The sequence below is a fragment of the Motacilla alba genome, chromosome 3 (assembly GCF_015832195.1).
Source record: "Motacilla alba alba isolate MOTALB_02 chromosome 3, Motacilla_alba_V1.0_pri, whole genome shotgun sequence".
In the NCBI taxonomy this organism is placed as follows: Eukaryota; Metazoa; Chordata; class Aves; order Passeriformes; family Motacillidae; genus Motacilla; species Motacilla alba.
Genome location: NC_052018.1, coordinates 84,504,930 through 84,531,923, shown reverse-complemented (window position 1 = coordinate 84,531,923; position 26,994 = coordinate 84,504,930). Strand labels below are relative to the sequence as shown.

The 26,994-nt window shown below is 39.8% G+C and overlaps 1 protein-coding gene across 5 annotated transcripts in view; it reads right to left on the bottom strand.

The window, feature by feature from the left end:
- DAAM2 (dishevelled associated activator of morphogenesis 2) overlaps window positions 1–26,994 on the bottom strand; it is a 199,500-nt gene that overhangs the window by 34,393 nt on the left and 138,113 nt on the right. For 4 of the 5 annotated variants that reach the window (XM_038132377.1, XM_038132378.1, XM_038132375.1 and 1 more), the window contains 11 exons: window positions 21,932–22,042; window positions 20,765–20,868; window positions 19,498–19,564; window positions 18,472–18,589; window positions 16,848–16,986; window positions 15,365–15,423; window positions 14,800–14,984; window positions 13,564–13,881; window positions 6,674–6,781; window positions 3,971–4,003; window positions 657–763 (listed from right to left, as the gene is read on the bottom strand). In XM_038132377.1, coding sequence (XP_037988305.1) covers window positions 657–763; window positions 3,971–4,003; window positions 6,674–6,781; window positions 13,564–13,881; window positions 14,800–14,984; window positions 15,365–15,423; window positions 16,848–16,986; window positions 18,472–18,589; window positions 19,498–19,564; window positions 20,765–20,868; window positions 21,932–22,042 — 1,349 coding nt within the window. The remainder of the gene's footprint in view (window positions 1–656; window positions 764–3,970; window positions 4,004–6,673; window positions 6,782–13,563; window positions 13,882–14,799; window positions 14,985–15,364; window positions 15,424–16,847; window positions 16,987–18,471; window positions 18,590–19,497; window positions 19,565–20,764; window positions 20,869–21,931; window positions 22,043–26,994) is intronic. The other variant, XM_038132380.1, reaches the window with a different exon arrangement.

The window sequence follows — 26,994 nt, the reverse complement described above, 5'->3', positions numbered from 1 at the left end:
CAAAAACATAATTTACAAATAGAAGACTTAATTCTTCACAGAATATTCTGGTTTGGAAGGGACCCACAAGGATCACTGAGTCCTACTCTTTAGTAAATGGCCCATACAGGGATTTAAACCACAACCTTGATGTTATTAGCACCATGCTCTAACCAGCTGAGCTCATCTCAGGTCTTGAATATGCATGCCTGTGTTTGCCACTGTTCTCACCACAAGTCCAAAATGAACATCACACTCAGTTCTGCTGTGTTCCAGGGAGATGGTCAGAGCAACATTTAGAAAGAAACACACAGAACAGAGACAAATTATAGAAATAGAACATGGGGGGGAGAGAGTGAGGTGCAAGCACTACCAAAGAGCTACTTTCATCTACCAATGAGTACTGATCACTTTCTGATGATGAGTCTTCTGATAGAAGCTCATGCCCACCTGTTTGACACACAATATACGTGTGTGTGGATATTTTTATTAAGTGAGATAATATGTATGAGAAACATGCTTTTATGATACCCTAAGAGAGGTTTATCTGAGGCTCTGCAGGTATTAAACAGCAGGTCTAGTTGGGAAAAGAAACACATCCATTTGTTTAATTTCATCCCCTCTTGCCTTTGCATTGATCATGGCACACCCTGTGAGCTACGGCTTAGCACACTTACTTGGAAAGGAGAATGACACAATTCTGGGCCCTCCGGCCATCAATCACAGAGAGCTCTTTCACCTTTCGTGTGGAGAGGTAGAGGTCTTCTGTTGAGCCCATCTCTTTCTGCATGTATTTCAAAAGGGAGGGAAAACAATCAGTATTATGTTTCTCACTCAAGACTGATAGACTTAGCTCAGTGTAATGAACAAATCCATCCCAACCTAGAAAAATCCACCCACATGATAAGAAAAGGAGACAAAGGCAAAAAGCATGGGGGTAGATCCTGTGTTACTGGACAAACAGAAATTGTTCATTAACATCTATAAGCTCATCTTTGATCCCAAATGCTGGACCTGATTCTGACCTATTGGACTCACTCTACCAAGAATTACATTATGTTAATGTCAAAAATGGATGTGATGGGAGAATCAGGCACATTATGATGAAGCTCACTGGTGTCACAGCAGATGCCTCCTCCAGGGGTTACACAGCATTATTGAAAGGCTGCAGCACAAGCAATAAAACCACTTTGTAATGTCTAATGGCTGCCATTGGACCTGACCAATCCATATTATATGAGAGATGCAAACAGTAGGGCACAATGGCATTTATCTTACTAAATATATCTTACTAAATGGTAAAAATCTACATTTAAACTATCTTCTCTTTTAAAAAACTAATTAATACATTTAATCATTTAGAAATCACCCTTTTGTAAAGTTGTCTGTATAACCCCATTGCCATACTCATCACCTGGAAAAAACCTGAAAATCCAGTCCAGAATATTTGTCATAGAACAGAGATAAAATATTTGCAAACTCAGTCTGACCATCTAGTTTTTATTTGCCTGGCTAACTGCTGCAGGAACCATTTAAAAATGCCTCTTCATGACATATCCATATTGTCAGGCCTTGAGATTTTGAGATTTACCAGTATAATATAGCTTTGAATGCACCCATCAAATAAGCAACATGACTTCTTTTTTAGCGTATAACAGCAAACATGCTGAGTCAGATCAAGAGGTCCATCTATCCCAGCATCCTGACCATGGGAGTGGCAATAGCAGATACTCAGGGAAACATGTCAGATCATGGCAAGCACACAGAATAGGCCCTTCCCAGAATTCACTCTCAGAACTCAAGGTTCTGCAACTCGAGGCTTACTTACATCAGCATGACTAATCTCTAAAGAGATTTTGCCACCCAAGCATTTGAGAGTTCAGTGTAAATCACAGATTCATGCTGCTAGTTGTCATTTCAGTTATTGTTACAGTTATTGTTCAGTTATTGTTACAAATCTGTGTTGGTCCTGAATATACAAAGGACTCATGCAGCCACATCCAGAAGTGTTGCGGTGAGCCACCACCAACAAAAAGTGACATTTTTAAGCAGATAGAATGCACCAGCTGAAGACATGCACTCAGTAAATTCTTCTAGATGTGCCAAGCATCTAGCTTGGCAGAAATAAAATTGCAATGTTACTCAATATATCAAACAGTGTTTCCAAAAAAAGGCAAAATTAGCATTGGGTAAGTTTATTATTTCTGAAAGAATATCTAACAATACTAACAAGAGGAGTTTCCCCAGTATAATGTAGAGATTTCAAAGTTTTCTTAAGTTTTCTCAGTTTGTGGGGAGGAAGATAGGGGAATATGGAGATGGGCAGCTGTTGAAAGGAAGAAAGCTGCTTGCTGGTCTGTGCTCTTGGTTTAAAAGCTTCACTGTTCCTCACTAGCTAATATTTGCAGACAAGGACACCTGGATAGTGACAAGCATCCATCCCAAGGGAAAAAAAGTTTCAGTCTTTGGCGGTGTATGTGAGGTAGGGGTTCAGCCAGCTTTCTTTAAAGCCATCCAGAAGGAATTGTGTCCATGCCATTTCCAATTCCCCAACCCACAGGGCTCAACACAGATGAATAACTTGAACTATTCAGACATTGCCCACTCCTTGGTCATAAGGGCTAGACTCATCTAAAAATATATCCCCTTCAACTCATATTGAGGAGAGAGGTATTTACAGGTATTCACTTGGAGTCATGTGTAAGGAAAAGCAGCTGAAGCCTCAGGTTTTACCAAAGCCAGATTCCAAGTTTAATTCAAGGAAAACAGATTGCATATGGACTATCCATATTTTCTCAGACACGGAAAAAGAGCAGCAAGGGGGCAGAGGCAACTAGCTTTTGTGAGAGAGCCCAAGCCCTGAACGCAAGAACAGTTGGAGCTGGTGTCAACCTGGCAGCCAAGATGACTAAGTTTTAATGCCAATGCCATCATCCTTCACTGACTTCTCATCTGGGATAACACTATATTATGTGCTCCAAAGAGTATTTCAGGTTTGATATTTTAGTTGCAAATTGAAAACTCAGCTAAAATTTCAATGCTGAAATGACTATACATGTGGAATGTGTTCACCACATTGGTGCCTTGTTTCAAATACATTTTGATTTTGGTTAGCTGAGGACTTGTACCATGGCAGCACTCTAGCTTCTAGAAATAATCTATACTTCAGAGAACTACGTCTACCATACTGACTTGTTTTGATATGCTGCCATGTTAGCCTCCCCCATGTGGCAAAAGTTGTGACTAGACTTCTCAAATACAGTTCCCTGAGCACTCATGATAAGAACTAATTTCTTCTGAAACCACCAGAGATCATGTGATTATTATCCTATCAATCGTTTCCTGATAGCATCAATCTTACCAAAATTGTTGCCAAGAATTTTGCTTGAGAGGTGGCCAGTTTAAAGACATGTGCATAACCCAATATCTCTATCTAAACACCATTTTAATATTTTGCTGAATTTTCTGAGGGTTTCAGCTGTCCATTTGGAACTCTTCTGCCCCTCAGATGGCACAAATCCTTCTGCCAAAGTGCCCAGTTCTATGCAAAGAAATATTTCCTTTATCAGAAAGTCTGTGGCTAGTAAGTGCATCTGAAGACTTTAGTACTGTTCAAAGCAGACAGAACAGAAATAGGAACAGTGGGAGAAAAGGCCCTCTGAGAGACCCCTTTGTTCCCCTCTCAAGAGAGTATTACTTCAGTTAAGGAAGAGTTCACACTGGCATTCTTCTTTGTCCCTGGTCTTTTTTCCTCAGGATCATAAAAAGAGGACTACAGACACTAGTAGTGAGATATAAGCAAATGAAAGAACAAGAACTACCTCCTATCACAGAAATAATATAGCTAAAAGAGTTCTTTGTACCACCTTCCCCATTCAGAAAGCAGAGTGCTAGGGCATATGAAAGAGTAGCATGAGCTGTGACCCCATGGTCCAGGACTTCACCTTCACACACATGGCAAGAGGACCAGGAAGCAGACAATGATACTCACCTGCTTACAGGAGGAGGGGTTAGTTAGCAGGTCCTATGCAGGCAGCAGTCGCAAATAACAAAGAAGGAAACATGCCAAAAATTAGCACAGAGAAAGATACCAAGTTTAACAAGGCAGCTGAATTTAGACACACACTGTTTTCTAAGAGCATATAATGCTTAGCAAGTAATACTGGCCCAGATGGTTCAAAGGTATTTCAGCATTTCTTTGCATATTTTAAATCAGCAGATGTCACGGAACTAAGAGTCTTTTATGAAAACAATAAATTTGGTCTCCAAAGCATAAATCTTTTAGGTCTTTAAATATTAACTAGGATAATGCTTAAATACCTTTACAAATCTAGTCCAGAGCCTGACTGAAAGAACTGCCAAGGTTATAACTTGAGGGTCAGTTCTCCTCTCCTGATGCACAGGCACAGTTTATGGGTATTAACAAGTATAACAAGCAACAACTTGTTTCAATGGCACGTTATAGCCTTTAAGGACTTGTAGCCAAGTATTTTGAAAGCACTCAGTAACCATCAAAGAGGCGGGACAGCACTTCTAGAAGACAAACTCCAACTATTTCACGACTTACTCATTATTCCAGGAAAACACCAGCTATACTGAATCAAAAGGTCAATATTACACAGTAAGATTAGAGCAAGGTCAAAAGACAAGTGTAAGAATACTCAGTCCAGCATTCTGTACACTGGACAATTTTGCTTTCTCTCATAGCCATTAAAAAGGACACACTGGGCTGGAGAGAGGAGAAGAGACCCTCTGTCATTAACAAAATTAGAAAATAGAAAAAATGTTTAATATAAATGAAACTGGAAAAAACATGAAGGTCATGTTAATAACAGCAAAGAAAGAAATGTCTTTATCTCTACTCATTCAACATTTCAGATGCAAAAGAGCAGGGCTTTGCATTGACATTTTTCTTTACAGACACTTGGATGAAGTTTAAAAGTCACAAACCCAGAACAAACACATACTTGGTCAGAGTGGAACATTTCCGAAAGTAAAAGGAAAAAAGACTAAATGTGAACTGAAAAAATTCTCATAAATTTTTAATTCAAAAGCAATTTTGGTTGCCTGGTCTTTAAAAAAAATAAAAGAAAATTGATGAGGACTTGTTGATTGGAATCCAGTTCACACTGAAGCAAGTATGGATGAAATAGGAAGAAGTACCATGTAAAGTAACAACAACAAAATATTTAAGGAGAAAAAAAAATCCCACCAAAATAATGTAAAAACCTCAACAAAAGCTGTAAGGGCAGCAAGATGTCTAACTGCACAAAAATACAAGAAGCTTACATAAGTGTTACTCTAGTGTCTGGAGCCACTGTCATAAAGTGTGTTTAATGAGGATGGAAGAGTACTGCTCAGAGACCCACAGAGGCAGGGGTAAGGGTCAGGTTAGTTTATGGCTGAATAGCTCAGGCTGCCTTCCAGTGATTGGTAATGTAATCATAAATATTATGATTCTGAGACCAGGACAACTTTAGCTTTTGGGGACAAAAGGAAGCAAGGCTTTGCAAGGTCGTTTCTAGTGAGGAAGCTGCAAGGTTTGCACCTGAAACATGGGAACGGAAGCTCTTGGGACAGGGTCTAAATCCAATCTCTTAACAGCACTGAGGTCTTGTATGCCTTTCTTCCCTTCTGTGAACTAAGATCTTCTTTCAAGGAATGTGATTTACAGAAAAAGAAAGGGACCCACTGAAACAGCATCAACTATTTGCAGAAGGAGAATGGGAAATGAAATCTCATCATGCAACAGTTAACATCACATTCTTCACAGCTTATCCATGTGGCTGTGAGCTCATAAATAAGATGAATTATTCATTATGTTTATTGGATTAGATAGAAAAGTAAAAGAGATAAGAGAGAAGATGGAAAATCCAAAGACAAGGGGTTGGATTGTTAATTTTAAGGTACTGAGTCAGTTAATGGAGTAGTTATCATTACTGTAAGGAATAATCATAAAGGTTGTTTATAGCAGTTGGGTCTGAGTCTTTTCCTAAAACTTCAGAGTACTGATCCAGTTCTGCAGCATACAAAACATTGAAAATAGTCCAAAAGCAAAGGAAAGCTGGGGGAGTTCAAGGAGTGAAAGTACAATCCATCTGCCGCTAAATCTCATTCAGTGGAGATAGGCAGATTCAAAGTGACTTGCTTTCCAAGAGAGAGAGGAGGGAAAAAAGATATTCCAACAAATGGCCACTTTTAAAATATGCTGTTTGTTCTATAATCTGTAATTCCGACCATTTCTATCACCTAGTCAGTTCAGGTAGCTGGCTGTTTAAGAAAAAACAGACAAAATGAAAGACATCTAGTACAGTCACCTTGCTCAGTACTCAGGGAACTACAGCCTTTTTTCTATGGATGAATGGGAGAAACAGGAAGTTTAATATGCAAATATAAATGTAAAGCTCCGCAGCTTTTGGAAGTCAGTGGCCAATGACATTAACTAGAGCATTCCTGTGGGTAGGTGCTGTTTCTGAGAGGTGCCCATGAGTATGAAGTATGTCCATATCAGAAGCTTAGACCCTGCCCCATGTGTCCATCCCAACTTCTTTTGGTCTTAAGATTTTTTGAATGGTGGCAGAGCATCAAGTGATGCAGCCTGACTGCAGGTGGCCAAAAGCTCAGACCACTGTCGTGTATTCATTTCTCCTCCAGAAATTCAAGACAGAAAAGTTATGAAAGAGTTCACTCCTACCTGGTGCCTCTGGTATGCGGAGAACATCTTTTCAAAATCTTCTAGATCCAGCACCTTGAATGCCTTTAAATCATCAATCTCATTCCAGATCGTGCCATGGATCCTCTCCTAAAAGGAAAGGACATATTTTAACTAGATAGCAAAAGTATATAGCTAAGACCATCCAATCCCATTTGAATAGATCATTCTCTTCTACTCACTGGTCACATTGCTATCCACTACTGCTGTCATTTTAGAAGACACACTTTGTTTCAAGAATCAAAGGAGAAAAAATAGTGTTTCGTTTTGGGGTTTTGGTGGAGGTTTTTGTTTGTTTGTGTTTTCTTGTTTGTTTTAAAAATACTATTTTGTAGTTTTCATCATAGCAAGCCTCTAATGAAAAGGCACATTCCAAGATGAGCAGACCACATCTCAAGCATTATCCATGATCCCACAGCATATTTCCTTTCAAGAGTGGCCATCTGTCTAACACAACAATTTTGGTCATGCTGAAAGGAGTGTTACCATCAGGAGGAATAAGCTTAGGAAAAGCAGTGATGCATGACAAACCCCAGACACATAGTCCCTTTTTCAGATTTTTCCAAGTTCTTTTGTAAAGCCTAAAGGGTGTGTGGCTTTCATTATGTCTGCCTGTGAAAGTAGTTTAAATTATTATTTTATTTTACTTTTAAGCTTTTGAGTCTTTGAAGTCTAATTGTTTCCTATTACATGAACTCCCTTGTCTACATGAGGTCTTTGTCAAGCCAGATAGACACAAACTATACCCAGATCCCTGAAACAGCATCATTCACAGTAACTGGAAATGTTCACAACCCTCATGATGATACATTATCCTGAATGCCAGGAATCCTAGCTGTTTGGCAGATAATTAGCATGGAGGGAGACAGGCACAAACTTCTACTCCTATTTGCTGTCCATCAAACCCAGAACAAGCAGCCTCCTGTAGTACACGAATTAACTAATCAGCAATCATCCTAAACTAAGTGAAGGTCTTGGGTCTCCTGCTGACATTCTCAGGACTGATATCCTTTCTGGCAGAGGACACAAAGACCAAACTAGCTTCTCCTTCCTAATGACTCTTAAGGTGCATGTTGTGTAAGACAAGCTTTGGGTGCTCTTCACACCACTGACACCACGATTCTTAGTTCATTTAGTTTACGACACGTACATTTATTGTACTTTATTAACTGCAAAAATAATGAAAATGCTGATTGAAAGAAAAAAATAAATGGACAAAAAGACTTGTAAAAAAAGACCTAAGCAAATCCCAGGAGATAAAGAGCCAGCAGAACACTGATGCAGAGAAAGCCAGGGACCACAAGCAATAGCAATGAAATCCTCACACAGGTTCCAGCACTGAAGTATCTGACTTGTACCTACACAGCAAAGTGTGTTAGCACTTCATTATCAGAACTAATTAGGAACAGGCTCTACTTCCCATTCAGAGTCATCAAAAGGAATGAAGGAAATGTGCTAAGCCACAAGGCTCAAGGAGCAAGGAAAAAAAAACTGAGGAGGATAAAATGAGGGGGAAATAAAAGTGTGAAGTGCTCTGGAGGAAATTCCTGCCAGGGCAGACACTGTGGAGGAAAACCAACACCCTTTCTCCAGAGGCAGCCTGTGAGTGCCTGAGGGTAAGGAGGGGTGTCTGCAGTGCTTTTCACAGTGAGAGCATATCCTAGACGGCAGCAGCACCCATCCCTGAGCGGGCTCACCAACATCACTGTATCATCCCTTGCAATCAGCATGGCTCTTCTCTCCATAGTAGGAAGAACATGTGACTGTAACATGGCAAACAAGTCTGAGAGGCTCATCTCAGCCAAAGCAATAGGAGACAAAATTAATTTTCTTTTTATCCTAGCCCTGAACTCCACTGCCAATCTTAGCTAGAAGCATCCAGGCAGAGTGATCATTCTCATTCAATTTCCAGGCTGGCTTTGTAAACCATGAATTATAAATCCTGAGGGATGTATTTGAACAGCAGAGCAGTTCTCTGAGAGCCTCACTGTTTCAGACTGTCCAATCAAACACTGAAATGGTAGAATATTTCTTGACAGGAGTCCTCAGAGTCATCACTGGAATAGAGCCCCGGGGATGCCAAAAAGCTGTATGCTGTGTTTGGCAGAGGCTGGATGTGACTCAAGACAGCTACTCATGAGTCTTGCCCATCTACCTGTCCAGCTGCAAAAATCTCACGAGAGTGAGGTTTCCCCACTAATGGCAAGAACAGTGAAAATGTCCTACAGAACAGTCTAGTCTGAATGAACTGCAAAGGTGCCAAAACAGCAAGTTTTGGGACTCAGAAAAGGACAGCAGAGAGTAGTTCTCCCCCTGCTTCCCAGGAAAACAACCCACTGAAAATAATTCTGACTTCAGATTCATTTTAAGAGCCTGGTTGAATCTGGTTCTGTATGGTTTGTATGCTACTTGTAGCAAAAAGACAAATTCCAAAGCAGTACCCATTGCAATGGTGTGCACAACAGAACTTTGACCAAAGCAATCCAATTTTACGGCTAATGCAGTCAAAGAAAAATCAAGGCAGGCAGAGATATAAACAATTTAATACTTGCAATGGGCCTGTCCCTTCTATTTCTACTATAAGCTCTGTCCTTGAAAATTTTCATGTTGCTGCCAGATAACTTCCTGAACTCTTCATACACAGTTTACACAGTTATGGATTAACTGGCTGATAGTTTCTTGTCATCAGCCAGAGAAGACAGAGTATTTTAAGAGAAACAGACTTGCATAATGTGGTTGCTATGATAAATGATTCCCTCAGCACCACAAAAATATTTATGGTCCCTAAATAACAATTTAAAAACAAATTCTTTATTTCTTATTTTCTTTTTTCTTCTCTGCCCCTAGAAAGAAAAAAAAAAACCCTAAAAAAAACCCAAACAGTCATTTTATCTGTAATGTTTTTCTCTCCATTTTTATTTATTTGTTTATTCATTCATTTTTTCATTCTACAAGTTTTCCAAGATCTGTGGTTCCTGTGCTTTGGAAAATTTTGGCCCACTTAGAGAAGCAAACCCCGTGAACTGTACTTCCTAGCATCCTCTAATGAAATGGTGACACATAACAGGACAGGAAAGATCTTATTATGATAAAAAGTATTGACAAGGCATTTGCTCCATCAAGCTGAGTTTTTGGTATGTAGCATTTAACAATTCACTCACTGTAGCAGTCACATCATTCCACCTTTATAGTTAATCCCAGTTTGCTGACAGACTTAACGACATTAGGAAATAATAGAGATCCATGGCACTGCAAATCATATCAAGCTGTCCTCTGCTACATCTAAAGGATAATTTTATTTACCCTGATAGATAAATAATGATATTCTGGAAGGCATCAAAGTCCATCATGCCTCAATTACTTCACAGAATGAGTGAAAACCTACAGTACCTTTGTTTGACCTGCAGGTTCAGAGAAACCATGGAAACAATGAATACTGGAACAGGCAATCCTGATTATTAGTAAGTTAATATTTGTAAAATATTAACCAGAAAAGTGGAAGCAACTTAAAAGTTTTAATTGAGAATTCCATTATGAATCTGAAAAGTGATATGAAAAAGGCACATTTTCCAAACTTTTCTTAATACTAGATCCTTCTTCAGTGTGAGAAAAATCCACTTCAAGCAAAAGCTATATTTTTTGCCTGTTTGTTAAATCAGCTATTTTATTTCATTGTAGGCCTAGGCACCACCACAGCTATTATGAGTAGCTTCACAATGAAATTTTGGAAATCTTTCCATTAGTTTTGCATCTCTAGCAGCAGTCCTTCATCATTTTATGCCATAAACCTCAGTCTGCTTCTAGGAAAAAAGTTCCAGAAATCAGAATCATTGATAACTTTATAGAAACTTTTTTTTTTTAATTAGTGTCAAAATGAATATTTTCTGTTTATGTGACTGACTGTTTTGGGAGTTTTTGGGTTTGGTGGTTTTGATTTGTTTTTATGTGTGTGTGTTTTGGGCTTTTTAAAAAACTCCTGTATGGGATGTAGAACAAATACCTTTCTTATGAAACTATTCCAGTCAGGTCTATTTAGGGCTGGCTAAAGAAAGCCTCTCTGACATCACTGATGAGAGTCATTACCAGAATACTTGATGGGAAGCTGCTTCTCCAGCCATGAGATAAGAAATAGAGAAGTTGAAGGTTGACTTGATTTATTCTGAGAACTTCAAATCAGTATCTTTATATTTATCAAATAGGTAACTATTAGTCCATACTTCCAATTTTCTTGAAACCAGTCCATTGCTTGGATTAACCATAAATGTTTGGTCCCTGATTGACCTTTGGTGCTGTGTAAAACTCAGAGTAAGAGAGCATTGCTGCCCAGAAACAAAGAAAGGAATCCTTCCAGGATATTACAGTGGTTATATTGCAAGATCTTTTTCTTGAAAACCAGAGATCCTTGGCACCAGCACTACTGTAGTGCTGTATGAATGGAACTCACAAACAATGCTAGAGTGCTGTATGAATGGAGCTGTGGTGTGGAAGGGCTTCATCAGCACTCAGATCATCCAGGCATCTAAATGTCTTTGCCACTGGTCATTAGCTTACATCAAAACTAGCACAAAGTCCTTAATTCTCAATGGAAATTAGTGAGCTGTTGGAGTTTCCTTGTTAGAAGCACAGATCCTTCCAGTCAAACCTTCTTTTGTGGTGCCCATGGGAACTGTGGACAATCTGTTATTGTCAACTGCTAAGAGCCTGACTATATTTGATATTTCTCCCAACACCCAACAGCTCAGTTCTTTTCTTCCAAAGACAAAATCAGCATCAGAAAAAAAGGTGTCATAGGAATTGCCTGGGAGAACAGCCTCGATTCCACTACTGAGAAACTATATTGCAGACAAATCCCTCTCAGCCAGCCTAGTACACACTCCTGTTGGCCTTCCCTCACTGCCTCGAGGCAGGCTGCATGGACAAAGAGGAGTTTGCTTGAATGTGGGCTGCCTCAGTCATCTTCACACTTACTTGAAAAATCTCCTGAGAGAGATTCTGTACTAATTGCTTAGAGAAAGGTGGTCTAAACAGTAAGCAGAGATAACTAAGAGCTGAATATTTTACCTACTTGCAGCCCTAACTTTATGTACAGCTGTTTCCAATGCTGCGTTCCCTCACCTTGCTGTGTTTCATGTATTGTTCCTCAAAACATTTTTGTGGGGAAAAGTTGTATTCTTGTGAACTGGAAGTTAAACCCTACCACAAACCACAAAAATACTGCGCACACTTCCAAGCCTCAGTTTCCCGGGCTCAAAAACTCAAGATGCGGTGCTCCCAGACACTGTGCTTGTTTTGAGTCCTCACTCATTCCAGTCTGGCTACTCTGACAGCTCAGTTCAGGAGAACACCACAGAAGTGTAGGAAAGGTAACAAAAGGCATGACAAGGCCCATCCTACCTACTCATGACTTTGTGCTCAGAGGATTCATATCTATGTGAATAGAAAGATACTGAAGCAGGAAATCTAGGCTAAATGAGGAAGATGACCAAAACATATCAGCTTCTCCAGCAGTCAGTAAAATTAAATAATTCCATAACAAAGTACAACCCAAGTCACAAAGTGAGCCACCTGTATCAACACCACAACCTCTGCCATTTTGCAGAGACCATACCAGGTTCAAAACACTAACACTGGCAGACATTCCAAAATGAAGGCCCCACCCCCTCATGCCCCCTTTCCCAACTATTTTGCCATCCTCAAAATACTATATTTTAGCCATCTCACCACCCAGGTCTTCAATTTTATTAGCACAGCTGCCTTCACTCTTATCCAGAGGGCAGGATAAGCCTACAGTTACTGTACACTAAACAGAAACACCTGTGACTCTCTCTTTTTCATATGAATTCATATATATACGTGTATTAGTTATTATTTCTTTTCTTCAGAGCACTAAGTTCCATGTTCTGCAAAGGAAAATAAATCCTCGTCCTTACATTCTCTCCCACACCCCCCACGTGGCCTTGACAGACAAGCACAGACGGTGCAGCAAATATTTCACTTCACTTTATTTTAAAGAAAAGGGGAGAGGGGGAGAGAGAATTCTTGTGGCATTCCAGAGGTCCCTGGACACTCATTCCAAATGCCGGAGTTGGGCCCTGGGTGAGTTTCAGTCTAAAAGAGAACCTGGGTTTCTAGGCAGAAATCCAAACTCAACAGAGACACTTTTTTCTTTCTAAATCAGTTTTAAAAAATTAAGACCTAAAGAGAAGGAGAGGGAAAAGAAGAAGGGAAAAAGAAAGAGAAGGAGGAGAGAGAAGTGAAAGAGAAGGAGACACAACCAAAGTAGAAGAAAATGAGTGCAACAGGAAGAATCCAAGTCCTCTGGGGTTTTTTTGTTTGTTTGTTTGTTTGTTTGTTTGGGTTTTTTTGCCAACCTAGAGTTTTATCACCTACAGACTGAGTTACAACCATTCAAGGAGAAAGGCAGCTTCCCTCATGGCCATGAACAAACAGTGAGGAGAATCAGGACATCTTTCTCTCCTTGGTGATGGCTCCTGCCAGAGTAGAGGTGGCTGGTTTTCCAGATGGTTCTCACCGTGTTTTGCCCACATGGGCTCTGGTCACCCTTTTCCCTGGTGTACAAGTGAGGGCAGCTCCGGCACACCAGTCCTGGATATGTCCAGCTCTCACTCACGTATTCAACCCCACTACAGCTTTGCTTGACCAGATCATTTGCATGCCCAGATCTATGCAGCTCAATCTATCCAGAACCTTGCTCATCACAGGGGATGTGCTGGAGAACTGAGGAGACTCCCTAAATACTGACCACAGCCCACAGAAAGCCACTTGCTTCTATGCCACTTTGCATTTCATGGCATTAGTCAACACTGGGGCATACTCAGAAAGTAAATCAATTGAGTAATGCAGTTTCTTACCTCGCTCAGCTTAGCCCAGTTGAAGGATTTCAGTGGATGTGAAGGCTGCGGGATAGATTTCTTCTTCAGACTGGGGCCACTGGTGCTGAAGGTGGTTGTTGAAGGGGGTGGCACCCCCATGCTGAAGAAAGGTGGTGCTCCTGGTGGAGGAGGAGGTCCTCCTGGTGGAGGTGGTGGAGCAGGAGGCGGGGGAGAGCTGGAGAAAGGCAGAGGAGGTGGCAGTGGTGGCAAATTCTCAGACATATGAGAAGAGGACAAAGCTAATGGGCCACCTGGAGGAGGGGGTGGTGGGGGTGGGAAGGAAATGCTGCCCCCTTGCTGGAAAATAAAAAGAAACAGAAAAAAAGAAAGCAAACAGTTTAAAAGGCTCAATAACTCCATGTTGCCAGCTGATGTGATTTTATTATGACTCTCAAAATATTTGATGTTTTCTTTAAAGCCTCCTGCACTCAAAGCCATGCAATAAAGGGAGGAATCTCAGCTTTCATTTAAGAGAAAGTTTCAAGCCCATGGAGTTGTGGAGAAGAGCTTGAAAAAGGAACCATAAATGGCTCAGAAAAACAAAAAGCCAGTAAAAGAAGCCAAAATGTATTATTTTCTCCTTATGTATGAAAAAAGAGAAAAGTTCAATCTTATGAACTTTTGAACTCCTGGGTTTAAAAGCTAAAGGTTTGAAACACTGAATACCTGTCATTAGGCCTCAGTAATGCAAAGTGGGAGAGGGGAGGAGGGACTGAATCTGCTTCCTGCAGTGTCTAACTTCTCAGGGCTGTGTTCTGGCAGCTCAGGCACACTGCTGGGATAGAAGGAGCACCAAACAGGAGGGAGCATCTGCAAATGTCACTTTTGCAGAACTCTGAGACAGTTCAGATGCTCTTGCAGCATGATCGGAATCCTGTTTCTTATTTACTTTTGTATCAGGGAGGTTTCTCTCCATTCCACTGAAATAATAACCAGAGCCACCCCACTCAGCAGTGAAAATTATGGCTGGAGGAGGACAGACTAGCCTCAGCAACTCCTGCAAGGAAGGTGGCTGAGAAGAAGGAATGGAGCACCCCATGCATGAACCACTCTATACCACCAGCTCAGGGATATTGGTCTCAGCCAAAAGCTGAGCAGCTTCTAAGTATTCTCGTATTATGACCACAGATGTGCCTCATGCATAACATGCTTTTGTTCATCATTCACTCGTTAGCAGCCTTTAAACAAAGATGGGGAAGACTCCCAGTCTCATACCGAGAACTCATTAAGTTGAGCCACCAGATCATTCATCTGGTCTCGGGTCTGGCGCAGCTCCAAGGATTCCTTCTGCAGCTTGTCCTTCATTTTGTTCAGTGTCTTCATCATTTCATCCTTCTCCTGGGTCTTGGTTTCACATTCCCGCTCCTTCTTCTCTAGCCTGCTCATCAGCTCTGCATGGTCTAGAGGGAACACACAAGTGGGACTGATGAAACAAAGCTCATGAACAGTCCCTGGGGAGATGTAGGTTATGCTGAAATAAAGCTGACACTTCTGTCAGCTCAAGCAGGGATGTATAATGAGAGCAAGAAAAAGAAAATAGGGTCTGACTGTCTTGACAATGACCTTCAGTGATCAAGACAGCACTGCCTACGTTTCAGATAGACTGTAAAATCACTTCATGCGAGGACTGAAGGAACCCCCATCCTGTGAAACACATAAACTGTTCACCATGACACAAAATGTCTGCAAAAGGAAAAGTTGTGCCCAGCTGTGCTGCTCGCTGCTCTGTGAATGAATTGGGATCAGTTTCTGCCTATGCAAGCAAAGAAGATGAACTCACCTTTCCGGAACTTCTCTGCCTGATCCCTCCACTGCTTGACCTCATTTTCATTCACCAGCCTGTAAGATGAAATGAGATAATTTAAACTTTTCCTGAGCTACCCAGGTTGAAAGGCAAGTGGCCATTATGCAAAGTGATCAGCAAAAGTCAACCTGGTAAGTGTACAAGTTTATACAGGATCATGCCAGTGGTCCTTCTGGATCCAGATTCTGCTCCCTAGCCTACAGCTAATAGAGAAAGGATGCCTTTTTTACTCAATGTCATAAAAAGGGATAAAGGAATGGCTGTGGAAGAAAGTCTTGATACATTCCTGTCTTCAGGTAATGCCCTCAAAGTGCCAAGTCTACTTATTTTGAAAGAGAGAAGTCATCACTAAAATAATCAGAGCTGCTATAGGTTACAAATTACCCCATGCTTAATATAAGACCAGATTGCCATTGGTTTTTTTTTCCTTATCTCTGTGGTTCTGTTTTTTCTTTCTTACAAGGAGGAAGAACACTTCTCTTTTGGGTAATACATCAGTAATAAGGCAATTCTCGTATCTCATATTGGCACAGCTATTTCCTATTACTGACAGAAAATATGCAGGGCATGCTGGGGATTGATTAGATATGCAGAATGAGAAGTAGCTATGAAAGCAGAAAGGGAAGATCAGGCATGAAATCTACAATGAAGTCTGGTATCCAACACCACTGTATTTTTCCATGACAAGAAATCAGTTTCTATTTTGGCTCACACCTATAACAAAAGGAACTGTAAAATTTTTAGTACAGGGGAATTTGGTTTCATATAGGGCTTATGTTCTATAAATGTTCTTTTCAGTGGATAATTCGGAAGGGTAATGGGCCACGAATTACCTGCAGAAGCAGTTGGATGAAATGAAGAATCCAAAAGTTTGGCTAAAAAAGGACTGAGAACAGGGAAGTTGAGAAGAGAGCCAGCTCATGTAGCTAGACTTCTCAAATGATGCATCCTATGGGAAAAAATAATGGTAATGCCCTCTGTGCGTGAGAGCAAACAGACATTTTATGAAGAGGTAAGAGGTTTTGTGTGCCAAATGGGGACTGCTTTCCCCTATTTGCAATCTTTCTAAACCATGTGCTCATTAGTAGGAATGGGATCTACATAGAGAATATGATATTATTTTTACTTTTTAGTATCAAGGAAAGCTTTCATGAGCAACCTGAATTAAAAAGGCACATGAGGAAGCCTTGTTATAAAATCATGAGCATTTTTATGCTCCTCTAACCAGAATAACAGTTACTAGAAGTCAAATACAAGGACTTGGCAGGGAAATACTGCCAAGCTAAGATGTCATTAGAAGGAGACTACTTAGAAGACTTAACTGCTCAACAAGACAATGAGAAGCTGTAAGTTGAAACAGGAAAGTCCTCACATACGATATTTTATTTCTTAAGCACCTGCATACTGATCATATTCTTATACCTGCACAGCAGAAATAAACAAAAATAAAGCAGCTTACATTTTAATGATATTTTTGACATTGAAGTTTTCCAATGGAGCTATATCTGGATCATCTCCTCGCTCATCCTGAAGAACAATTTGTTGGAGTATTCTGTCCAACAGCTGCCACTGCTGGAAGTTTCCTCCATTCCTCTTATCTGTATTGAAAAAGACCAACCCATGAGATTTTCTAATTCCATGCCAAAGTGCACAGACCTGCCAACAAACTGGGATTCTTTCCTCCCCACCTTTCATCTCAGTCCTGTGTGCCATGAATTACAGAACACAAAGACTAACTCTGAACAGTTGCTAGCAGATTATTTACGAACACCAGGCATATTGGGACAGCTCATAACGGGCACAGGCAACTTTGTGCCTGATGTGCACATTCAGGCTATGCAACCCTTCTGACAGGTTAGCTATAAGTTGCATTTTAAACGTCCATAAAAAGGACTCCTTTGTGATAACTAACACTCAGTGTTTTCTGGGGCTTGATGTTGAGGTCACTGTAGAAACAATGAGATGTTCTGTCTGCATGCTTGGTTATCTGCAGGTCAGTGAAACTCAACTGGCATGAAAAATTCATACAAACATGACTGGAAAGTGCAGAGATAAAGAATAGAAATTAAACCAAAGGGACTGATCCCATGGATATCCAAACAGAAGAGCCAGAGCAACATTAAGTCCACCTCAACTCTGCAAGTTACATAACCTAGATCTTTAGACTCTTTAAAACTGCTCCAGTACAATCCTGCCCTGGCCTAACAGGATTTAGGTCTTTCTGCCACCAAAAATCCCAGTCAATACGTAAAGCTCAAGCTCTCTTCTAAAGAGTAATATCAAAGAGGCCATTGAGACAAAGTATCGCTCAAATTTGCGCATCGCTGTACTTGAATCTAATGAGAGCCTGAGAACACACCACATATCACATTACTTGCTGAAAAGCACACCCCAGCACATCTCCCTCATGTTTCCTTCTCGGTTTGACTGCTCAAATGCGGATGAAAGTCATGGAAGACCAGCACCTCACACCTAACAGGATCAAGGCAGGCAGTTCTTTAGTGATCCTCCTGTTACACTCTGGATGCATAACTGAATTATTTTATTGCAGTTAATAAGAAGATTCTTATCACTTCCTTTGGAAGCAAATTCCAGTATTATTTTTCACTTTGCGTTTGGGAGCTCTCCATTAATGCATTGCCATGAGATAGCAGCCTGAAGACTTACTGTGGAATTTCCCTGTGGCAGAACAGCTTTCAGTACTGTATTGTTTCACCAGAAAAAATCCTCAGTGTCTTTCTTTAATACTCCAAATGCTATCTCTTTCTGGCAATTCCCTGATCTATAGCCCAAGGACTCTTTTCTAAAACTTCTGATTTAAAATCATTAAAAGCTCCATCAGTGACTAACTGGAATGTCTCAGCTACTCAATTTTATTTACAAGTGCAGAGAGGTCAAACTGCTGCCCTAAGTATTGCAACAAAAATTCTTCAGTGTAAGATACCAAGTTCATTAGACACAGTCAAGTTCTGAATGGGAGACAATGGCAGGATGTGCCCTGGTATCTGTGAACTTGTACCTGCAGCAGAGTTTCACCCAGTTCTCCAATACCCCTTGCTCTGGAAATCTGTAAACGTACTCACATGGCATCTGCAAGCAGTGCTGGAGGATAGATAACAAATAGGGATAGGCGTCTGTATGCTTCAATCTCTTCTTGATCAACTCAAACATCTGAGAGGCACTTTTTGTATCAATGTGGATCTGAAGTGAGAGAAGAGAAAACCCATCCACAGTAAAAGCCTGATTAACTGTGAAAGAGCCAATTAATACAAAGACAGACAAATTTCCAGCAACTGGACCTCTGCAAAGTCTCCTGCCAGGTCCAGCTGCAGCTTCCAGGAACAGGCACAAAGGTCTTTAACACCACCATTGTCATCCCTATCCAGTATGGAAAAGATCCCCAAAGTAAAAGGCTAGGAAAGGTGGGAGCCATGCAAAGCCACCAAGAACTGTTCTGGAGCAAGCAAAACATTTGGGCCCTAGAAACTGGTGGCACAAATAGTAGAAGCTAAGCAAGAAAGGGTCAGTTGTTCCATATCTGTGTGTGCAGCAAGAGCTGTTCATAAAGAAAGAGGGGACTAAACCATTCAGGACCCTTCAGCTTTTTATTGATGCTTGAGGTTGTCTCTATGTTAGTCTTTAAAATCCACATATTCTAAAATACTGATCCTGCCCACAGGCTCTGAGGCAACAGTTGTCAGCAGAGTTACGTGTAATCTTGGGAAGAATATCAGAAAATAGCCCAAACTTCACCCATAGTCCTGCAAAGGGGATGTTTGAAACTAGAAGGCATCCAGATCATCAGGACTGAGAACCTGAAAGCAGGATTGAGAACCTCCTTCAATCCTGAACATTCAGGCAAACAAAAGAAAGAAGTTTTTATCAAAGATACTCATCAGAAGCCCTTTGTGTGAGCACTGTTTTCATTGTTCACATAGTGCAAACCTCCTGCTCACTAAATGAGAAACGGTGAAAACAAGAGCATCAGCCTCTCCCAGCATCAAAGTCAAACATTAGTTTTAGGGAGCACAAAGGAAAGGTGCAAGAAGCATCCCAAATGGATGCAAACTCAGCTTTGGCCAGTTCAGCTACTACAAAGAAAAACTTACCAGGTCAAACCGCTTGGCAAGCTCCAGGTCATCTTCATTTCTGACCATCTCAAAGAAATCTAAATGTCTAAGAGGAAACAGAATAACAAAACATCTGCCAATGTTCATGGCATGATTCAGACTTAAACAAAGTGTGTCACTAGAGGAGCAGCAAAACCTCAGTTCAGTTAGAACATGTGGAAATTGGCAAGCCTTTCTTACATGAAGTGCTGTCACAAGTATGCAAGGAAAGGGAGTCAGTGAGAGGCCAAAACAAAAGGCTGGCAGAGGTGCACACACTCACTCTGTAACACTGTGTTGAGGAAAGGTGTAAAAGATAAACATAAAATAGGAAAGGGAAATTCTGTTTTTGATGAATGCAATGCCTGCAGTGATAATACAGTTCTAAAAAGTTCACACCATACTTGCTAGCCAGGTATTGGATCATTACAAGTTGTTTTAAACAGTGAAGCAGAAATGCATTCAGTGGATCAGTTCTCAACAGCCTCTAGATATGCCTCTTGATAAGCACAGCAGCATGACTATGTCTGGATCTGGGTGACCTGGTGAGTGACACATTTGACTGTCTGAACTTTTCTTACACAGAGACTGCAGCACAGCAGATAATGTGGAGAAAGGCTGTGGCACATTCCCGTGTGCAGATCTGGTACAAGAGTCTTTGTAATCCAGGCATCTGAGATCCTCTCAAACCGTTGCTCTTGTCCTAACTTGTAAAATCCAACTGAGTCCCTCCTAAACACTCCTGATTACTGTCCAAAGGAATTCAGATCATCTATAGGACAGATTTTCTTATTCTTGCTTTTAATGTTGCAGATCTTTGATCTAGCATCATTCCTGGTTCCAGCTCTGCGGCAAAATGTAGTCATACAGCTTGTAAACTCAGAACCTGCACAGACCACACATACTCAGTCACAATGAAGTCAATGAACTACTGGCTTCCCTGCCTCCTACGAAAACAGGCTTTTGTTCCAGTTTTGCTTCAAGAGAAAACAATTAGAATATTTTTTGTATTTTTCATTCTGACTGCCATCCCCTGCTGAGAAGGAAAGCAATTGAGGAAGTCCTTTGCCACAGCCTCTGCCAACTTAGTATGTTTCCTACTTCATCTGCTGATGTTAATTTAAGGATAAATATATTTTTTAAATTTTTTTTGTTTGTTTTTTCATGGAGTCAGTTTCAAGAAGAGACAGTATCAGCTGTCTCAAATAGAGAAGAATTTCTAAGAAGTATTTCTGTTCATCAGCTGTTGTCAGAAAATAAGTCTTACCTGTCCAGTGTGGCATTCTCATGTCCTCTGAGCTTGTCAATGACGGGTTGAATTCCCAGCATTAGAAACTCGTATCGGAGATGCAATCGGAACTCCAAATTGTCCTTAAAAAATGGGGGAAAACCAAGTCATTTGTTTTCAAAAGCTGTCAATCACATTTTAAAAACATTTACTTAAAACTTCAGTTCTTCCCTTTTTAATATTCTCTATCCTGACACCAAATTCACAGGATGAATAATTCCAGTAAAGTAAGTAAGAAAGGAATCAATGCCTTTGACTCCATGTCACTTAAAAGTACATTTACGTACTATGAATTTTGCATATGCAGTCATAAGGACAGCACACTCCGTGTTGTTCCATAAGGAACAGAAGCTACTGGTGTTTTCCCTGCTAGTCCATTAGAGGTTCCCCTCCTGGCTACGGATGAACAGCATTGCAGTTTTCCTCCTAATTTTTTTTCTGTTTATTTGTCATAAAACCATATACATAAAATCACATACTCTGACAAACCTTCTGACATCTCTTCAGTGGGATGTTACAGGAATCCCAGAGATAGAAAAAAATACATAGTCAGATAGCTCTCATGAGCTTGCTGTCTTTTGTGGTTTAACCAAAAAAAAGAAAAAAAAGCCCATGTCACAAAAGTAACACTTTTAATGTAATAAATTAGTTTAAACTATCCTTCAGATTCAAAAGGAAGTCTTGTTAATAAAAAAACAACTGGGCTTTTTTTCTGAAATGTTTCCCTTTGATATTTTAAAATTAAAATGCTTTGACTTTGGATTTGAGTCAAAACAACATTTCAAAACATTTCTGAAGGTAAACCAAAATATTTTCTAAAAAAGCCAGAATAAAAAGGTAAATGCTTTGCCATTCGTAAAACAAATAAAAAAAACCCCACAACCAAAACAGCAAAAAACCAACCAACCAACCAACCAGCAACCAAAAGTAATCACTTCCGTGTAAGTAGTCTATATTATATTGAAGAAGCTCAAAATGAAATAATATGGAAGACATTATAAGACTGATCTTAACAATTAAGCATTATTTTCCACAAAATACATCCACTCAATACCACAAGATCTGTCACTTAATCTACTAACTATTTCCATGATAAACTAATTTAAACATAACATTTTAGAAAGAATTTCCAGGGCAGTGACTCACCTCACCAGCACCTGCATTCAGAACAGCATTGATAAAGGACATGATGGCTGTTTTGAGGTTTACTTCATCTCGGTATCGCCCCATGCTTCGGTCTAGCTCATTTAACAATGACTGAAACAGAACAGCAAGGTGGGTTAGAGCACATAAGCTAATTTCTTGCAGGATAGATTGCACTTCTGTATACAGGGGGAAATAATTACAAAGAGAAGCTGTCTTTTATAATGCCTGAACCTTGAAAGATTTATCCTTGTTGCTTCACTTGCCACCCTTTAACATGAAGCAGACAATTCTTACCTCTTGGTAAGCTCCTTTGAGGGATTTTCAAATAACAGGTATATCCTGTGCATACAGCTCCAAAGCTCAAAGCTGAATTACACATCTCTACTGGAAGTGCAGTTAAGCTCCAGTTTCCATGTTACAGACTCATGGAATGGTTTGGGTTAAAAATGACCTTTAAAGATTATCTAGTCCTGACGCCCCTGCCATGGGCAGGAACGTCTTTCTGCCAGACCAGGGCTTCTCCTCAAAGCCCCATCCAGCCTGACTTCAAACACTTCCAGGGATGAGGCATCTACAACTTCTCTAGCCAACTTGTTCCAGTGCCTTTTCACCCTCATCATAAAAAAACAAGCTTCCTTTTACCCATTCAATGTCTAGTCTCTTATAGTTTAAATCCTTTATCCCTTGTCCAGTCACCACAGGCCCTGGTAAAATGCCTTTCTCCATCTTTCTTATAAGCTCTGTTTATTGAAAGGCTGCTGGAAGTTCTCCCTGGAGGCTGAAAGTCCCCCTGTTAACCAACCCACAGCAGGTGCTCAGCACAGGAATGCTTTGGGTCTAATTTCTGCATACATACTGATATTTTACCATAATCTTGTGATTATCAGGAGACAAAGGAGAAAAAGACTAGATAAGTAACATTGGTGGCCTTTCCCTTATTTAGGATTAATTCCACTTGAATATTTACCAAAGAGGTTATATGCAGAAACTGATTAGCCATGAAAGCAACTCTACTTTCAGCTTTGTGCTGATCACCATTAATATTCTCTTCAGGATCTTCTCTGATCAGTTCATTATTCCAATGATGATTTTCCTTACTGAAAGAGTAACAAATTCCACTTGAGATCCGTGAGTTCAGCTGTATGAGTCTCACTCCAGCATAAATAATAAATGCCTCACACTCATATATTTGTTCTGCTATCACACTAAAAAGGAGAGAATTTTTTTAGTCTCCCTAAGAAGTTTTGACCATAAAGGGATAACGAAGACAAAAATAACTTTTTTTGTGTTTGGCTCAGCAGACCATCTAAATAACATTTTGAAGCTATGGTGCTGAGTAAGAAGTTAATTTTCTTCTAGTAAGTCTTTTGTCCCTGGTTACTGAAAGTGCTCATTCATAGCAAAATCCTTCCTCTACTAGTCACCATAGGTCTATCTTGTTTCATGTAGAAAGCCACAGAGATATATCAAGAAACAGGAGGAATATCCTCCTGTACATTCTTCAGGGGAAAGAATAACCTCCTGGCTTCGTGCTTATTTCTGTGCAAAAATATTTTGACTTATCATACACTGCTACTTACAGCTGTTTTCACATCTGAGCATAGTATGTTCATTATCAAACAAGCTCAATTTCATAAACTCCTTTCTCTTGCTGTTTCTAAATTTCCCATCTGGAATCTTCAAATTTCCCTGCTCCAGGCATTTGAGTGTCAATCTTATCCAACACCTCAGTAACTGTGTTACGATCAAATAATATTTTGCTAGAAACGGGAACGAGTCTTACATAATAGCACATGAAATGCTCTACTGAGCCAGACTGGTGGTCAGCTCAATCCACCATCCTATCTCTAACAGTGACAATCAGAAACTATCTGAGAAGTCTTTAAATTCACCAACAAAACCAACCGTTCAACTCGACAAACAAGCAGAAGTGAAATAAATGAGAGAGTTTTATTCTGTTACTGCCAGATTTGACACTGAAATTCAAAACACATGTGCCTTCTTGGAATAATTGAATTAGCCATCACTACAGAAGCAGCAAAACCAAGGATGGTTTTGCTGGTTTTCTTCAGAGGCTTCATTTCTATCATACTTTCTCACAGACTTGTAGGAACATGATAGAATCTATGAAACAGCATATCAGGTACAGCATCCAGACAGGTTGAAGGATGCTAACAAAAGTTTTCTATCCCCCATTTCAGAACACTGAACTAGGAGCAGAATGCAGTAGGAGGCAAACCAAATTCAGGGCAAGAAAACCCAGAACACTGTTGCACTAATCCAATCGAAGAGCAGCACATCTACATGTTCAGCTTGAGAAGGAAACACTAAGTTCTTGCAATTCCTAAAAATCAGAGTCTACACCCACATACTGTGGCCAAACTCCAATATCTCCAACTCTTTGCAAATGGCTGAGGTTCAAATCTTCACTTGAACATTTCCTGCAAAAAAGATTTCACCACACCTCTTGGCAGCCAGTTCTGTGGCCCAACTGATCTTATGGTTATAAAGGTTTTTCCTACTATTTAAGCAAAACTTTCCTTGCTTAATCCCATTATTCTTCATCACTGAAAACCAGTAGGGTTTCATTCAATCTGCAGCAAACCTCAAAAGGCTTTGGTTGAGCCCTAAAGGGAAGAAGGAAATCAAGGGTAAATACAGCCTTTTAATTTGTTCCTTGTTAGATCCTCTACTACAATTCCAAATTGATCAGCTTTCTCCTTACAAATGATGGTCTGTACTGACAGTGTTGGATATAAACCAGACAAGGGGGCTCTGGAAGGAATGTTCCTGGCCTCCACCTTTTCAACTGACAATATCAAAGTTTTTTTATTCATTCACCTCAAGCTTCAAAATTTCTAGCAGCATTAAGGAGGAAAAGAAGAGTTTTCTGCCCAAAGCAGCCCCATTAATATTTCCACTGGGAAGTGAAACCAGCTTCTTTCAGAAGGCATCTAACACCTAGGTTCTCTCAAGACTAAAAGGAAAATTCTTTCTCCCCACAGGGATCCACAGCTAGAGGAGTGTTTTAAATAGCAAGCTATGCTGGAAGAGCACTAGAACATCCTGATGAACTTTTTGGGCCAATAGAGCGTTATGACTTTGCAATATTAGTTTTGTCCCAAAATTTGGCATGTTAAAAAGTATAATGTGATACAATGTCATGACACAGAGGAAAGGAGGGGAAGCAGAAAGCATAAAAATAATCATAAAGGCAACAGCTTAAGGGAGAGAAAGAATGTGCCCCTTTCACAAGGGAAACCAGTCATAAATACAACAGCTCAGACATGAATGACTTTAAAATCAGAGACTCTTCTTTCTCAGCTTTCACAGCATTTTATAAAACTCCATATTCACAAGATTAAAAAAAAAAAAGACAAAGTAATGTTTTTATGATCATACAGTGAGCCAGTGACAGAATTACACTGAATACATGGAAAAAAAACCCCAGCAAGGACAACAAGGGCTCATCTTTCTAATTCCACATTTCTGCTTTGAGGATTTACTTTTTGGATTTCAAGCATTTTCTTTCATCTCTGTTCTTTAAGGGGCATAGTAGGATTTGTAGGCAAAGTAGCATGTTTCAAACAATTGGATGAAGACAGTATTTTCCAGATTGCCTCAGGAAGGAGACTGAAGGCATGCCCTAATACTACTGTGGTATTTGAGTACAGAAAGAGTATTACTCTGAAGAGGAAAATTTTCAAGGAATATCTTAAGATGAACTACAGACCCTGTTGGAGATTAAAGTGAGAATCATTCCAGGCAGAAAAGCATTATAAAAGAAGGGTCAATAATTAAAGCAAGCAAAGGGAAGAGCTCAGGCAAGAAGACAAGGCAAATATGAGAAAATAGGAATAGTGACTATATAAATTGAGACACAAACATAAAGTTTAGAATCTTGTTGCAAGTGCCAAGACAAGAATGATCCTGATACACTTATTAACACATTGAATATCAAAGACACAGGGGGAGTTTGCAGTATGGAAAGGCAATTGAGTGAAGACTGGAACCTCAAAAAAAAAGTAAGTTCTGGAGAATCTCCCCAGAGCTTTAAAGTGAATCCTGACTGAAATTAGGGACTGACAATTGTAGTCAGTAGATGAAATACTGGCAATTTAGAAAGAAATAATATTTTGTGTCAGTTTAAATTCAGAGTAAAATCTGATTCTTTTAAAATAGGGAAATAGTCCTTCATATTCATTTAAGTTCTATTTATACTTTCCATTAACTTCATAAAAAATTTAAAAAAAGAAAGAACACATCAAGAAGCAAAGACACTCTTTATGAAGCATTTCAGCACTGTTTGATTAATGGTCTTCAGCTGATATTACTTGGTGCAATTTAGTTAAGTTAATTGTGACTAAAGGCATTTTTAATGCTCAGGAATTTCACTGTCATTTGAATTTTAACCTCAGATACCCTAGCATAAAACTATAAGTTTTCTATTCAAGTAATAGGAGCTGTTGCAGGACAGAGTTACTGTAAGTTTAGTAAGAGCCATACCTTAAGTCACAGCTTTCCTTCTCCACTAATTCACCAGTTGCTGAGTCTTCTGACAACTTTTGGCAGCTGTGCCAGGTAGCAGGAGTTGTGTTTAGAATATTGACTAGCAATAACTTCTCACATTCAACAAAATGTGCCATTTTTATGTTGCTGTGTTTAATACATGATCTCTACACTCCACCACATTTGTGCACACTGAAAATAATCACCGTTTCAATCTAAAGTTGTCAGCAGCAAGTTATTCAGGAGCTCAAGTTTTAGATAGTTGTCAGTAAATCATTCTGAACCTCTCTTCCTTCTTCTTACAAAAAGGAGTGGAAGAAGAACCATGTACCCCAAATTATTACTCATCACAATGATGTTTCTCTTCAAAAGGAAAAAAAAAATATTTTGAGGAAAAGTAGATCTGTATTAGTGTTAATTACATTAACCTCCTGATTCCCCAACAGACACAGTGCTGGTCACCACAAGTGACATGAGGGAGAATGGGACACCTAGATTTACTGCTACCTGCAAGAGTTGAAAATAAATCCAAATAGAAAACATACACAGTGCCA